At 48.3% G+C, this 14736-nt stretch overlaps 2 protein-coding genes across 3 annotated transcripts in view; both read left to right on the top strand.

Moving 5' to 3' along the window:
- AIFM3 (AIF family member 3) overlaps positions 1-584 on the top strand; it is a gene marked incomplete at its 5' end in the record, with an annotated part of 52827 nt that extends 52243 nt beyond the window's left edge. For both annotated transcript variants that reach the window (XM_083373260.1, XM_083373259.1), the window contains one exon: positions 474-584. In XM_083373260.1, the coding sequence (XP_083229386.1) occupies positions 474-513 (40 nt within the window). In that variant the 3' untranslated portion in view covers positions 514-584. The remainder of the gene's footprint in view (positions 1-473) is intronic.
- A 4399-nt stretch (positions 585-4983) lies between these two features.
- LOC310646752 (transmembrane protein 17B-like) lies at positions 4984-12824 on the top strand (the record flags this gene model as incomplete). Its single annotated transcript, XM_083373417.1, has 5 exons — positions 4984-5005; positions 6284-6415; positions 8718-8821; positions 11102-11215; positions 12549-12824. The coding sequence occupies 5 exons, from the start codon at positions 4984-4986 to the stop codon at positions 12822-12824; spliced, it is 648 nt and encodes a 215-aa protein (XP_083229543.1).
- Positions 12825-14736: the final 1912 nt, after the last annotated feature.

The following is a 14736-nucleotide window of genomic DNA, read 5'->3' as shown; positions in this document are numbered from 1 at the left end:
TCTTGTAGAAGTTATGCTCTTGATTGATGCCGAATTAATCACAGAAACCTGAAAGTTTGTCATAAGGTTTCTCTCTTCGCCACGAAAGCTCGTTCTAGTTTGGGGCCAGTCATTCCATTTTGGCTGCACTGGAGAGAGACCGGAGGACAAAACGCACCTCTGCTGCCTTCGGTTCCTGGGGGCCGGCTGCTGATCAGATGAAGAGTGAAAACAGATTCCGTCTTTTGGCCATGCCCGTCATTCCTGTGCAGCCCTCCTCCTGTGCCCCTCCCTTCCTGCCCAAGAATTTCCCGGATTGCCTGACGGGTCTTCAGCGGGGCCAGGGAGCAAACATGGCCCAAAGTGAGGAAGGCTTTGGCTGAGCTACTGGCTGGTTGGGCTGCACCCATGGTCAGGCCTCTCAGCCAGCATTGTTTCCTGCTGGCCTTCAGGGAGGCTGCCCTAACCCAGCTGCCATTTTGTCTTTTCTGCAGAACTGGAGACATGTCCTGGCTGACGGGGAAAGGCTCCTAAACACTGGGAATCCCATGTCTGGTTCCCTTTTCCGGACCTCTGCAAAGCCACCTCCCTCCAGGCTTGGCGAGCCTCACACACACACACACACACACACACACACACACCAGTGGCTCTTCTCCTGGCTCTTTACCTCTCCTGGCTCTTTACCTCTTCGAACAAGCCGGCCTGGCCTGAGGGGGGATTGGTGGGGTTTTTATTATTATTTTATTGGGGTTTTTATCAATGTACTAACTGTTTTTATGGGCATGTATTTAATTACCTTTTAATTTTTGTAACTCTGTGTTTTATTCTTGCCCTGTACACCGCCCTGAGTCCTTTGGGAGAAGGGCGGTATAGAAATATTAATAAATTAAAAATTAAATTAAATTAAAATTTACCTCTGCAAAGCCACCTCCCTCCAGGCTTGGCGAGCCTCACACACACACACACACACACACACACACCAGTGGCTCTTCTCCTGGCTCTTTCCCTCATCTCAAGGATTTCCCCGGAACACATCGGAGGTGGACTCGCACTAGAGCTGCTGTGAGACGGTTGTAGCGGCTCTCAGGTGGAGCTGAAGAAAGGGGGGTCCTTGGAACTGCCGGGCTGGAGAGGGAAGGGAAATGCACGTGGCGGGCATCTTTTGCAGGCCGGCACAAGGCCCAAAGAGTCGGCTGCCGAGGCTGCTTGGGGACAGGGCACGGCTTCCTCTGGATGCTGCCTGGCGCCACCCTTCCCCTCTCCCAAAGCAAGCCCTTGCCCGCTTCTCCCGCAGTGCCATGTGCCAAAATGTCTTCTTGCGCCATGTGGATGGCAGTAGAAGGAAACCACAACGTGGAGAGCTGGGAAACCACAACGTGGCCTGAGCAGCTTCCGTTCCTTGCTCCTCTGAGGCTGAACCACCCCTGATCTAGTGGGATGACTGGAACCTGCAGCTTCTTCCCTGCTTCCATCTCCCCTCCCACCCCCCCCACCCACCCCCTTTATTTTTCTTGGCAGCGCACTTTAGATTTGGGACCAAGTTTCCTGTGTAGGGATGCTGAAGCAGCGTGGAATTCCACTCTCCACTCAGGGTGGTTTTTTACTGGATAACTAGAGAAGGATCATCTTGGCTGTTAATTAAAAGTACATTGGCCTTTTAATTAAACCAAGCTTCGTTTTTGTTCTGTTCCTGCCCCCAGGTCAGAATGCAACCTCTTGGTCTGGAAAGGCCAAAACCAATGCCAGGCAGAAAATATTTTCCTTTTTCCTCCCAGTGCGACTGATTCATAAATCCACCCGGGGGAAACTGAGTCATCCTGCTCCTGCTCACACTAATGAAATTGTCACGGTGCAGTTGAAGCTCTGGCTGGGTTTTCAGTGGGATGCGCAGAGCTTGGATTGCACCACTGGGGCCACTAGCTCTACTTTTTATGCTACAGTAAATCCCCAACTTACAACCATTTATTTAGTGACGGCCCTGAAGAAAATAAACCACAAGAAGTCCCATTGTGGCCTTCCCACGGTCACGGATTCAACATCGGATACTTAGCAACCGGCATGTATCTTCGATGGTTACGGCATCCCCGGCTCATGTGGCCACCATTTGCAACATTCCCAGCCGAGTTTCATCAAGCAAAGTCAATGGGGGAAATCAGTTTCGCTTAATGACCATGAGTCCTTCGGGAGAAGGGCGGTATAAAAATTTAATAAAACTAAACTAAACTAATTCACTTAACGACTGTGGCAAAATGGTCATAAAATTGGATGTGACTCAGTTGAACTTTTGGTCCCAATTGTGGTCATAATTTGAGAACTCCCTGTATACCCCTTGCCTCCCCCCCGGGGCTCCCACCCCCAGGCGCGCAAGTAAGAGGGTGGTTGGGCTGGCCCTGACGTGGTCTCTCCCTGCTTTCACATTCTCCACACTTTTTAAAAATGTTCTTAATAAACCAAATATATGCCATGCATCTATGTTAAGTTAGCCTCCACTGCTTCTCTCTTGGTGGAAGGAACATGGCAGGCCCCGTGGCCTAAAAGGGGTAAGAAGGGGAGGGAGAGAGGAAGCACCTGCAGGCCAGCCGCACTCACCTGGGCATTAGGCAGGTGCCTGCCTGCTCTGTGGAGCTCAGCCCTGGGCCAAGGCTCAGCCTCCAGAAATAGGGGGGAAGGGGGAGGGGGAGGGAGGGAGGGAGGCGTCTTCCACTCCTGTTGGACTACAACTTCCATCATATCTTGCATTCCTGGCTGAAAATGTGTTAGGTTGGGAAATGGGAGATGTAGTCCAAATGTTCCAGTCTCTTCCTCCTTGCTTCTGGCTTCTTGTGGGTCCTCCAGTTCAGCCCCCAATGGCAGAAGGAGGAGGTAATGGAGATACTGGTGCAAGCAAGAGGTGCCCATCCGATGGCTGCAGCCTCTTTCCCCCTCCCCTCCCTCCCCTTCCGGACATCGGGCACCAGCCTCCAGGGCCCCTTGGGGTGGCGCTGCTGAACTCGAGGTGGAGCAGCTGCAGGAGGACCCCTTGGCAATGGGGGTCTTGTCTTTTTAAAAACGTCTTTGCCTTTTTTAATTTTACTAAACAGAACAGAGAAAAGAAAACATTAGGGGGGGAACCCACAGAAACGAGGGCTTCTCATACATGTGCATGGTATGCAAAATTTTACAAACATTTTTCATATGGTGACCGTAAATCAGTGTCATGGTCAGCCCATGACCAGCACCTGCGCGTAAAACAGAGGCAGAACACCGGCCTTTTGGAAACTTAGTGTAAACCTGGCCACCACCCTGATGGCGTTTCCTGCATAAATTGCCAGCGACATCAAGCCTTCAAACCGCTGAGTAACTGGGAGCCATCCTGGTGGCTCTCCGCCTGGAAGGTCTCCAACCCTCATCTTAACCTGAACTCTGCTGGGGGCCAAAAGGTTTCTCTTTCAACGCTGGAAAGCACGATGTGTTTTTAAGAGGAGCCGCAGAAGCAAGGCTGCTAACAAAAGACTGACGGCAGGCATGGAAATGCAGCAATTCCTGCAGCCACATTAAATATTGTAGCTTCACTGCCAAGGACAGAACAAGCGGGATGCTGGGAAGCCCTTTTGCACATCACAGCGCTGCAAGCACTGGCTGGGGAATTCTGGGAGCTGAGGTCCCCCAGTCGCCAAGCCTGGAGACCCCTGGCCTAGACTGAAGGTCGTTAGCACCACTTTTCAGTGTGCTAAGTCAGAGGTCCCCAACCTTTGGGGCACCAGGTTTCGTGGAGAGAGGTTTTTCCGCGGACCGGAGGGTGCATGGTTTTTTTTTAATTATTGAAAAGTTTTACAGTACATTTTATTTTAACAAAACAAAACAAAACCCCTCCCAACCCCCTCCCCTCTTCCCAACCCTCCCCAACACCTCCCACCCTCCCCCTCCCCCCTCCCCGACTTCCCAGAGCTAAATACAAGGTATAATAGTAGAAACAATCATAATCTACCATATGCAAACAACAATAAACTATTAAATCTGTCGCACTTTAACTCTTATAAAATAACTACAAGCAATATAAATATCACATCAATACTTATTCAAATGCTAAATGAAACTTTTTAGTCCCATATTTATTCTGGATGTAATCAATCCATTTTTTCCACTCCACAATATATCTCTGTTGCGAATGGTCTTTCAAATACGCTGAGATCTTTGCCATTTCCGCCAGGTTGGAAACTTTTAAAGTCCATTCTTCTATAGTCGGCAGTTCTTCCTTCTTCCAATATTGACCTACTAAAAGTCTTGCTGCTGTAATTAAATTCAACATCAACTTACTGTCCACAACAGTAGTGTCAGTAGTAATGCCCAGTAAAAACAATTGCGGACAAAACTTTATCCTTTTCTTAAATATCTTCTGCATATTCCACCAAATTTTAATCCAAAATGCTTTAACCTTTTTACAGGTCCACCATACATGAAAGTACGTTGCATCTTCACCACCACACCTCCAACATTTAGGCTGGCAGTTCGGATACATACTTGCTAGTTTTTTAGGATCTAAATGCCACCTATAAAACATTTTATAAAAGTTCTCTCTTGGTTTTGTGTGCTGCCTGCATCCTGCGGATGGGCTTTGCTTGTTTGTGCGGCCCAGTTGCTGGCATGCTGTAGCCCGGTACCGGTCCAGGGACCAGGGGTTGGGGACCCCTGCTCTAAGGGAAGGGTTACAATGGGAACAGATAGAGTGGGTGCTTTCTTATCTGGCAATGTCACAGGCCAGGTATTGTCGCATTCTCGTCCTATTTTGAGCACCACCAGATTAACCTAGACCTGAAGGACAGTCGGGACAGCCTGGTCTGAAAATGTGATTAAGCACTTCTACCGTCACGTCTCATGTGATCCAGCTGGGGCTGGGGGAGGGGAGAGACTACGCTCCTGGGTTGTGAGGGCTGCAGATTCTTTCTGGATCTCTGGAAGGCTTGGTGACTTTGGGTGTCACTCTCTCTTTCTCTCTCCAGCAACGGCCAGACCTAGGACAGCAGCATGGCTGAAGTCTACCAGCTAGGTACCTGGGGTCGAGGGTGGGGGTGGGCTGCCATACAGCACAGAAGGGTTTCAGACCCCCACCCACCCACCCACATTGCAAGGAGGGCTGCAACATCCAAAAGGCTGGATGGTTTTTTTTTGGGGGGGGGGTTTCAAGGCTATCGAGCAGGGGTGGGGACTTCCTTTTATGACTGGTGGACTTTAGCTGCCAGAATTCCCCAGCCAGCATGGCTGAGTTGAGTCCCCCAAGGTTGAGTTGAGTCCCCCAAGCTAATGCCTCCTTAAGTAACACCAGCTGCCTGCAATGAGTGCAGGTTCGTGTCCCACCAGGCTCAAGGTTGACTCAGCCTTCCATCCTTCCGAGGTAGGTAAAATGAGGACCCAGATTGTTGGGGGCAATAAGCTGACTTTGTAATAATGCCGCTTGGGTGTGTGTGTGAAAGCCATAATAAGCAGGCATATACATAAGAATGGCTACTGCTAAGCTTGTAAGCCACCCTGAGTCTTCGGAGAAGGGCGAGATATAAATGGAATTAAAATAAAATAAAATAAAATAAATAAGGTTCCTCACCCCTGCTGTAGAGCCTCAAGAGCATCCAAATCCAGAATGTCCCTCCTCTCAGAGATTGCGGGCAGGCTGGCAAAGGAACTAAGCAACAGAAAGAGACTCAGTTACCCGCTTATGATTCAGTGCCAGCTCAGCCCAGGAGGGGAGAATCCTAGAAAGAAGCACTTCTAATCATGTGAAGCGACCAATGAAGGAGAATATTTGTAGCTCAGGGTTGAAATGAGGGGTCCTTGGTGCTCTCTGAGCCTTGCCTGTTTTCTTGCAGACCTTTCATTACCAAACTAGGTAACGTCATCAGTGCTCTGGTGACGTTACCTAGTTAGGGTAATGAAAGGTCTGCAAGAAAACAGGCAAGGCTCAGAGGGCACCAAGGACCCCTCATGTAAAGAGACTCTTTACATGAGACTCATGTAAATTCACATGACCATTGCAGCATCCCTGTGATCGCGTGATCAACATTCAGATGCCTGACAACCAACTCATGATGCTTGCGATGTGCCGGGATCACGTGATTCCCCTTTTGCGACCTTCCGACAAGCAAAGTCAATGCGGAAGCCAGATTCACTTAACAACCAGGTCCCTAACTTATCAACTGCAGGGATTCACTTATCCGAGGCAGAAAAGAGAGTAAAATGGGGACAAAACTCATTCAACAAGTGTCTCGCTTAGCGATAAACATTTTAGGGTCCATTGCGGTCGTACGTTGAGGACTACCTGTATTTACTCCAGGCTGCCACAAAAGACTCCTTCCTCAAATGGGTGTAGAGCTTACCGAGCTGAGTGAGGTTTCATACTTGCCTGGCCTGGCTGTGGGAAGAAAGAGGACGGGACCACATCTGGAGCAGGGACAGACCCACAACGGTGAGTGGGTGAAAAAAGTCAAGATGGTGGCCACAACTGGGCCCTTCATTTTTTAGATGCCTCACCTTGCATATCTTGAAAAGACAAGGTATGGCTTGAGGCCAAATAGAACAGGGTCAGGTGCTACCATGAGCTGTTATTTTTGAACTCTTTAGTTGCTAGTTGGCCTCCTCTGCAAGGCTCCTGGGGGGACTTAGTTCCAGCAGAATTATTGAAGAGGATTGTGGATTATGGGCATGGAACTTGACTAACCTGCTTACTCAGATGGGCTCTTCACTTCAGGGCCCATCAGGCTGCAATGCAGCTCTCCCTCTTCCATGAGATTTAGGCATTGGCTGAATTTACTACCTCTTACCTCTTCAGGAGCTCAGGTGATGTTCAAATGTTCCCTCCTCCCATTTCCCCCCTTAACAACCTGGGCAATCTAAGAAATCAGCAGTTTAAACCCAATCGGTTTGCTGAGGAAGCCCTTTACAGACCTGAAGGCAGCATTTGATTTGATTCCCAGCAGGGAGACGAGGGCAAAAAAGTCAAGATGGTGTCCACGACCATATGATCAAAGTCCCGCCCCTTTTTATTTGCAATGCACGTTAAAAATGGCACAGGTTCAGTTGCAAGGTTGTGTCAATCATAACATGGGTTAGATTTTTTTTTTGCTTATGGTGAGATAAGCAGGATAATAAAATGGAGGCTGGCACTAGTCAGGTTTTGTGGTTAGTTACTTCCTAAAAGTAAAGGTAAAGGTTCCCCTGCACATGCGTGCTAGTCGTTTCCGACTCTAGGGGCCGGTGCTCATCTCCGTTTCAAAGCCGAAGAGCCACCGCTTGTCCGAGGACGTCTCCTTGGTCATGTGGCCGGCATGACTAGACGCCAAAGGCGCACGGAACATGTTACCTTCCCACCGGAGTGGTCCCTATTTTTCTACTTGCATTTTTACGTGCTTTCGAGTCCCTGTTTAAAAACACACTCATGAGCCCACTTCTCAAATGCCTAAGCAAACAGTTAAGGAAAGTCACTTGAGTTCAGAGGCCTTGGAAGTTTGGAGAATTTGGTTCAGGAAATTGTTTGGCTCCTCCAAAACCCCGTTACGTCATGTGACTCTTAGAAAACTGGTGGCATTTGCAGCAGCTAAACTGAATCATGCCAGCGTCTTGGTATCTTTTTTAATGCTTTGACATTCTGGAGCAACCATTTCTATGTTCTACTCCCAATCAGAGGGAGGGAGTAGAATGCTATTTTCTGGTCAAGTTAGGATCCACAGAAAAAGGTGTATAATGGCAAATCATCATTCAGTGAAGATTTTGCACTTCAAATTCCAGCTCTTCTCACCAGTCACCATTTGATGAGTTGGGGGTGCCCTTATTTGCCAGTCAAAAGGTAGCTGAGCTGCGGTCCCCCAAGGCCTCCTGGTCAGTGGTGGTGAATCTGGATCGAAGGGATGTGAAGGGGAGCCTTCTGCTTTTTTGGCGTGGAAATAATGGCAAATGTGGGTCCTAAGAGGGAAACCCACCTGGGACACTTGCCTTGTGTAGATCCCGCCAGTTTATTGAAGAAGAGAGCCAGACAGGAAGATGGCTCTGGAAGAAAAGAGAGTGAGCACAAGTAGGGAGTGGGTTTTTATACCCTCTGGGCTCTTGAGGTTGTTTCCTGTTCCTGTTTGAGGCTTTGTATTTCTTGTGTCATGTACTTTTGACCTGAGTCTGGGTGTGCCCTTTGGCATCTGTGGGTTAATCCTAATATGTGCTGTCCTAGAGTTTGGGTGGGGTATGTAGATTTTAGGTGTCTTCGTCTTCTTAATCTTCTTGCTGGGGGCCTCCAACCTTCCTGAATGGATTATTACATCTGCATTTCTACAGAACTGGTTTCTGCTTGGGGAAAGGAGATTTGGGGCTATTAAGAAAACTGGGCATGCTTTTCTGCCTCTTTAAGATGCTTTGAGGAAATATAATATTCTGCCCTATTAATATTTCCTTCTCTGGGGGGGGGGGGCTGACTTCCCACACTGTAGTCAACCCCACCTATGGATTTTATAGAATTTGAGATTATATTGTGCCCCGAAATGGCAGAACATCAGGGAAAACGTGCCAAGCAGCTTGTCGGTGGCTCAGGACCCAAAGAGATGCTCTTTCCTGGGTGGGTGGGGGGTGGGGGGCTTTGATTCAGATCCCTATCCTGAACCTGGGGTTACACCTGAAAGCAAAAGGCTTCTTCTGCTCCTGGATTCTAGGATTTGAAGATCTGTGACAAAACCAAAGGCAATGCCATTTTTCGCCCCCCCCCATGGTTTTTCTCTCCCCCAAAGGCCACAGAATGCTCTCCAGTCTGCCCCTTCAGATGCTGCTCTACTTCAATGTCTTCTTCCTCCCCTTCTGGTGCCTGTCGGAGGCGATTATGCTGGAGCTGAAGGTAAAGTGCCCCTGGGTGGGCTGCCCAGGGTAACCGCCCTCTCCTGCGTGGCATGGTGGGAGGGAGGTTTTCCAATCCATACTACAACTGGCACTTGCAAGCAGGGTGTAAGCCATGGGTCTTCAAACTTGGCCACTTTAAGACTTGTGGACTTCAACTCCCAGAATTCCTCAGCCAGCCCTTCTGGGAGCTGAAGTCCACAAGTCTTAAAGTTGCCAAGTTTGGAGACCCCTGGTGTAAGCAGTGGTGGGATTCAGCCCGTTTGCACCACTTTGGCAGAACCGGTAGCTAATTTTTTGTTGCCCAGGCCCAGAATGGGCTTCCGGAAGTGGCATCCGCACAGAGAACCTGTTGTTCACATATTTGAATCCCACCACTGGCTGCAAGGAGCCACCTCAGCTAACCACCCAAGGAAGCAGAACTCTTTGAAACAGGCATCGTCTCAAAAGGGAACTTTTATTAGGGGTCAGTGACAGTAGGGAAGGCAAGGTGAGATCTGGGGGAAATCCCGCTGAAACGGTATAATTAAACCAGCAATCTTCCTCCTCCCATGAAAGTCATAATGTCCATCTGAAATCCAGCCAATGCACAGGTGGCAGGATGTGCGGGTAGCTGGCACCCTTGGCGGGTATCTCCAGGTCTTCTCCAGTTTCGTTTCTCTTTAACCGTCTCCCTGATAAGGGAGACACATTCCTTTCTCAAGTGGATAAAAAGGTAAATGTTCCCCCGCACATGCGTGCTAGTCGTTTCCGATTCTAGGGGGCGGTGCTCATCTCCGTTTCAAAGCCGAAGAGCCAGCGCTTGTCCGAGGACGTCTCTGTGGTCATGTGGCCGGCATGACTAGCACGGAACGCTGTTACCTTCCCACCGTAGTGTTCCCTATTTTTCTACTTGCATTTTTACGCGCTTTTGAACTGCTAGGTGGGCAGAAGCTGGGACGAGTAACAGGCGCTCACTCTGTTACGCGGCACTTGGGATTTGATCCACCAAACTGCCGACCTTCTGATCGACAAGCTCAGTGTCCTAACCCACTGAGCCACCGCATCCCTTCTCTCAAGTGGATAGAGGTGGGAAAAGAAAAGCAGAAAGCGAAAGTTATCCCAAGCGAAAGCAAATATCCCCCCTCCCCCCAGCAGAATGGCAGGTCCCCCCCCAAAAGCACAAGAGTATACATGCAAGGAAGACAATAAGGATTTTGGGACCTGACACAGGGCTTATAGTTGGAGGTCTCCCGGAGGTGGAGTAGGACAAGGGGCAGGATCCGGTCTCTTCGTAATAGCCTCTAGTGATGGAACATCCACAATTTCAGAAAGCAAGCTGTTCCACCGGTTGATTGTTCTCACTGTTAGGAAGTTGTAAGTTGCTTCTCTCCTTGGTTAGTTTTCATCCATTGCTTCTTGTCCTGCCTTCTGGGCCTTTGGAGAATAATTTGACCCCCTCCTCTTCTTTGTGGAAGCCCCTGAGATATTGGAAGACTGCTATCCTGTCATCCCTAGTCTTTCTCTTTGTTAGACTGGACTTACCTACTTCCCTCAGTTCATCATATGGTCTAGCCTCCAGTTCCCTATCCGTAATTGAACTGCATCATAAATCATGAGCCCGCGAAGCCATCATACTGAAAGCTTTGGGTCCCTCAAAAGCCTCGTGTTCTCACTACACTTTTTATGCGGGTCAAGAGAAAAGTCCTGGTCCCATATAAGCAGGCAAGAGTCAGCAGGAGGCTGAAGGGTGCCAGCTTATCTTCAAGCCTCCCTCTGTGCTGGACGAGGGGACGAACTGAGGGCTCAAATTAGATCCAGAGGAAGCCAGATTTACCTACAACCCATATTGTAGGTACTGTCCCATATCCTACTTTATCTGGAATGTAAAGATAAAATATTTTAAGAGGTGGCCAGTCCAGAAAGGATGGCTGCTCCCGATATAATAAAGGAAGCGTTCATTATTACAGGACCAGAAAGGAGGGAAGCGCCAGCAGGATGAATCAAGCCTGTTGTGTGAATGCAGCCAATGAGTCTACTCTGGTTTGCTGTTGAATTGCGGTCAGAGGATCCTGGAGCTCTAAAGTGGAGTCTTTCCCAGCCTCCCTCTGAGGTGCAGGCATTGGAGTGGGGGTGCACCAATTGTGTGGGGCTGCTCCCCTTTTCTGGCAGGGAGGGTCCCACCCAGTGACATCTCAAGCAGGACTTCCCTTATGGACAAGAGACTCTGAAGAGGGACTGGAGGAGCATAACAGGATGAGCCCCTTGGCAGACACCCCCATCTCTTTTTATGCCCCCGCAGTTTAGCTTGCTACCCCTCTACTACCAGTGCTTGCTGGTTGGTGCGTACCTGACAATTGTTGGAGCGGAATCCGCCCGCCTCTTCCTTGGATATGTTGGAAATTTGCAAGAAAAGGTAAGAAATGATGGGAGAACCAGCTGCTGTGCTTAGCTTTCTTTTTAAAAAACAAGATTCTCAGGGCTGATACGACCCATACATTTTCTCATGAGATGTTATGGATCCTGGGGTAGGGGTGGGGGGAGGAAAGGCAAGATGGTGCCCACAACCATGCCTTCCTCTTATGGCAAAGGTCCCCAACTTTCGGGGCACCAGGAACCGGTTCCGTGGAGAAAGGTTTTTCCGCGGACCAGAGAGCGCGTGGTTTTGTGTGTTGCCTGCATCCCGTGGATAGGGCTTTGCTTGTTTGTGCAGACCGGTTGCTGGCGTGCTGTGGCCCGGTACCAGTCCATGGACCGGGGGCTGGGAACCCCTGATTTATGGCACATAAAAAAGAGCATCTTTTTGACCAGTTCCAGAGCAGGTAAAAGGAAATGGAAGGGACACCCAGCCTTGTGGGAAAGCAGCGAACAGTGACGAGGCCTTCGTTGCTAAGGGGAGCAGAGCAAGTGCACCTCCCTAGACAAAATGACTCTCCTTCTTCTGCAGGCTAATGACAGGCGAGGAGGGAGCGGATATTTCTCCATTGGGGTTTTGACTCATTTATACTTGTTGAAACTGATGCCACATTCCCAGTGCTTTTTTTGTAAAAGAAAGAAAAAGGTGCCGGAACTCACACATGTCATACAACCTGCCTTACCTACGCTACAAGGTTCCATCCAAAAAAGGTGCCGGAACTCCGTTCTGACGGTTCTATGAGAAAAAAAGCCCTGCACTTTCCACAGTGGACGTTTCCTGCGATTCCAATTTGCTGTTTGCGTCTCCATTTTGCTCTCCCTGGAGAGAGCAGGTGCCTCTTGACTGTGACATTCTGGCTGGCTCGCTATAGGAGAGCTCGCAAGCCTTGAATGTCGAGATGCAAGGCGCTAATCTATTCATTCAGCTGTAGAAGGATTTAGACATTATTGCTAAATATCTTCCACTGAAGTCAGAGAGTCTGGGGTACCCGCAGCTGCAGCCCTGAAAGAGAAGTGGCTGCAGGGATCTCGTATGGGGCAGCTGCACAGGCCAAAAAGGGATGGAGCTTCAATTGTCCGGGCAAGGCTGGCATCTGACCCTCTTTGTGGATACACTTGAGCAGGTGCAAATATCTGGTGAGTTTTCAAAATATGTTCAATTAATCTGAAATATTGAGGCAGAGAAGAACATTAAGAGGAGCAGCTCTGGTTTCCAAGGTGCCCAGAGACTTCTGAGATTCGGCTGATATTCAGGATGAATTTATGGGCCAGGTGAGTCTCTGAAAGGTAAGCACTGCATGGAACCATCCCCCCTTTTCCATTGGCTCCCACAGGTTCCAGAGCTGGCTGGATTCCTCCTCCTGTCTGTCGTAATCGAGATGCCTGTCTTGCTGTTCATCCTGACGGACCAGCAGGTGATCCGGATGCCTCTGGAAATGGCGGTGCACGGGCTCCTCCTCTGCTTCCTGACCTCGGAGATCGTGGCCGCTTCCTTCGCCCTCAAAGGAATAGCCAAGCACCTGGCCAGGCAGTTCTACCTGATGCAGTTTGAAGGGCGGCCGGGCAGAGTCCGGCACCAGGAGCTCTGTGGGGGAAACCGTCAGCCCTGAACCTGCCCCAGTTTCAATGCAGCAGCACTAACCCTCTACTTCCTTAAAGGAGGAGATCCTGCCAAAATTAAAATTGACTTTGGACCAGGGGTGCTCTGGTGACGTCGGTTTCTCTCAGGTTCTTTTTCTGGTCCAGTCTGTTAAGTTTTGGTTCTGCTAGTTTTTCATTCCTGCAAGTCCAATATTTGGGGCTTCTCTCAACTTCCCATTTTTCCAAAGGCGTCAAGGATAGTTCCTGGATCTTGAGAGTTCTCAAAAGCTCACTTTAAATTCCTGGTGGCTTTGACCTTCCTGTCTTGTTTTCACTTGCTCTAAATATCAGTGATTTTCCAGGATCTGAGAAAGGGCAATGGGGCAAGGGGTTCTTCTCCCAACTATAGGGTGCCCCCTCTGAGGAGGTTGTGCCTGGGGCTGCCTGGCTCTGGACCCTGCATTTAATATTTTCAGATTACCACACATTTGAAAGAATTATGGGCTGAGCTGAGGTGTAGGGCCACAAAAGACCAGAAGGGAGACTGGTGTGCTGGGGCGTGTGTGTGAAAGACTAGCAGCCTGTGGAGTGGCAGGTTACACACACAACCCCCAGAAGGGTGTCCCTGTGACCCCCATATGGCAGCCTGGATGTTCTCGGACGATGGATAGCAAGGCTGAATGCCTACGTGAGGAGGGAAACTTCCTGTCTCATTATGGGGGCTCTTTAGGACAGTTTCAATCAGCAGAGACCTCTCCCTCATTTCAGCACGATGTCTGCTGCCTCAAGTCCCTGGCCTATCCCCAAGCCCTAATAAGAGAACAAAGCTTAGGCAGATATCATGCTTGGAGGCCACCTTCAGCCTGTTTTGGAGCAAGGGAGGAAAAATTAAGGGCTAGGAGAGAAAACGGCATCATTGTGGCACACGGCAGAAAAACATGAGAAATTAATTAAGAAATTGTATAATTTTTTGTTAACTTTAGAGATGGAAAGTGAACAAATTAAAGGGACAAAAGGTGGGTGGAAAACTTTGGTTATAATATAGAATTAGAAAATGGCAAAAATTGTGGGAGAGAAATCATAAATTGACAATGTCAACTGCGTATAAAGAAAATTTGTAAAAAATGTTTTATAGATGGCACTTACTTACCTCCAGATAGACTAGCAAAAATGTTTAAAAATGTATCAGGTAAATGTTGGAAATGTAAACATAACTTAGGTACATACTATCATACCTGGTGGACATGTGACAAGGTAAAGGCCTATTGGAAAAAAATACATGCTTGGCTAGAAAAAATATTAGGAGAACATGTAGTATTTAATCCTGAAATTTTTTTATTAGGTATAGTACCAGAAAAGATTAATAAGCAAAATTTATACTTGGTTTTACATATTGTAACCGCAGCAAGAATAAGTTATGCGCAATGTTGGAAAAATGAACAAATACTGTCAGAAGAAGAGATAATAAAAAAGATACTGGAATGTGCAGAGATGGACAGATTAACTATGAGGCTGAAAGATAAAGAAACAGAATATTACCAAAGCTGGAATTTATTCTACAAATGGCTAGAAGAGAGAACCAAAGAATAGGACTTGATTATGTATTAGCATTTTATGAATCCAGATCGCACGCTGTTTGAAAAACTAACATATGTATGTAGAGGTTAAAAAATAATAATAAAAAACTTTATACAAAGACAAAATTTTCCTCCAAGTTTCACAATACATGCTTTTAATTGGGGTTTTTTTTTGGTGATACACTGCTCACAAGACAGAGCCATGGAGTAGATCTTGGCTCACATTTAGCTCAAAATTTCTGGGATGTCCCAGAGATGAGACGAGAGTGGAATGTCAGTAAAATCCTGTAATTTCTGCTCCATGGTGGGGTTCCCATGTTGCACTCAAATGGGAAAACCACATTCATCTTTTATAAAATTGCCT

This window comes from Vipera ursinii (genome assembly GCF_947247035.1).
Source record: "Vipera ursinii genome assembly, chromosome: 14".
Classification (NCBI taxonomy): Eukaryota; Metazoa; Chordata; class Lepidosauria; order Squamata; family Viperidae; genus Vipera; species Vipera ursinii.
The sequence above is the reverse complement of the archived record's forward strand: the minus strand, read 5'-3'. Positions and strand labels throughout refer to the sequence as shown.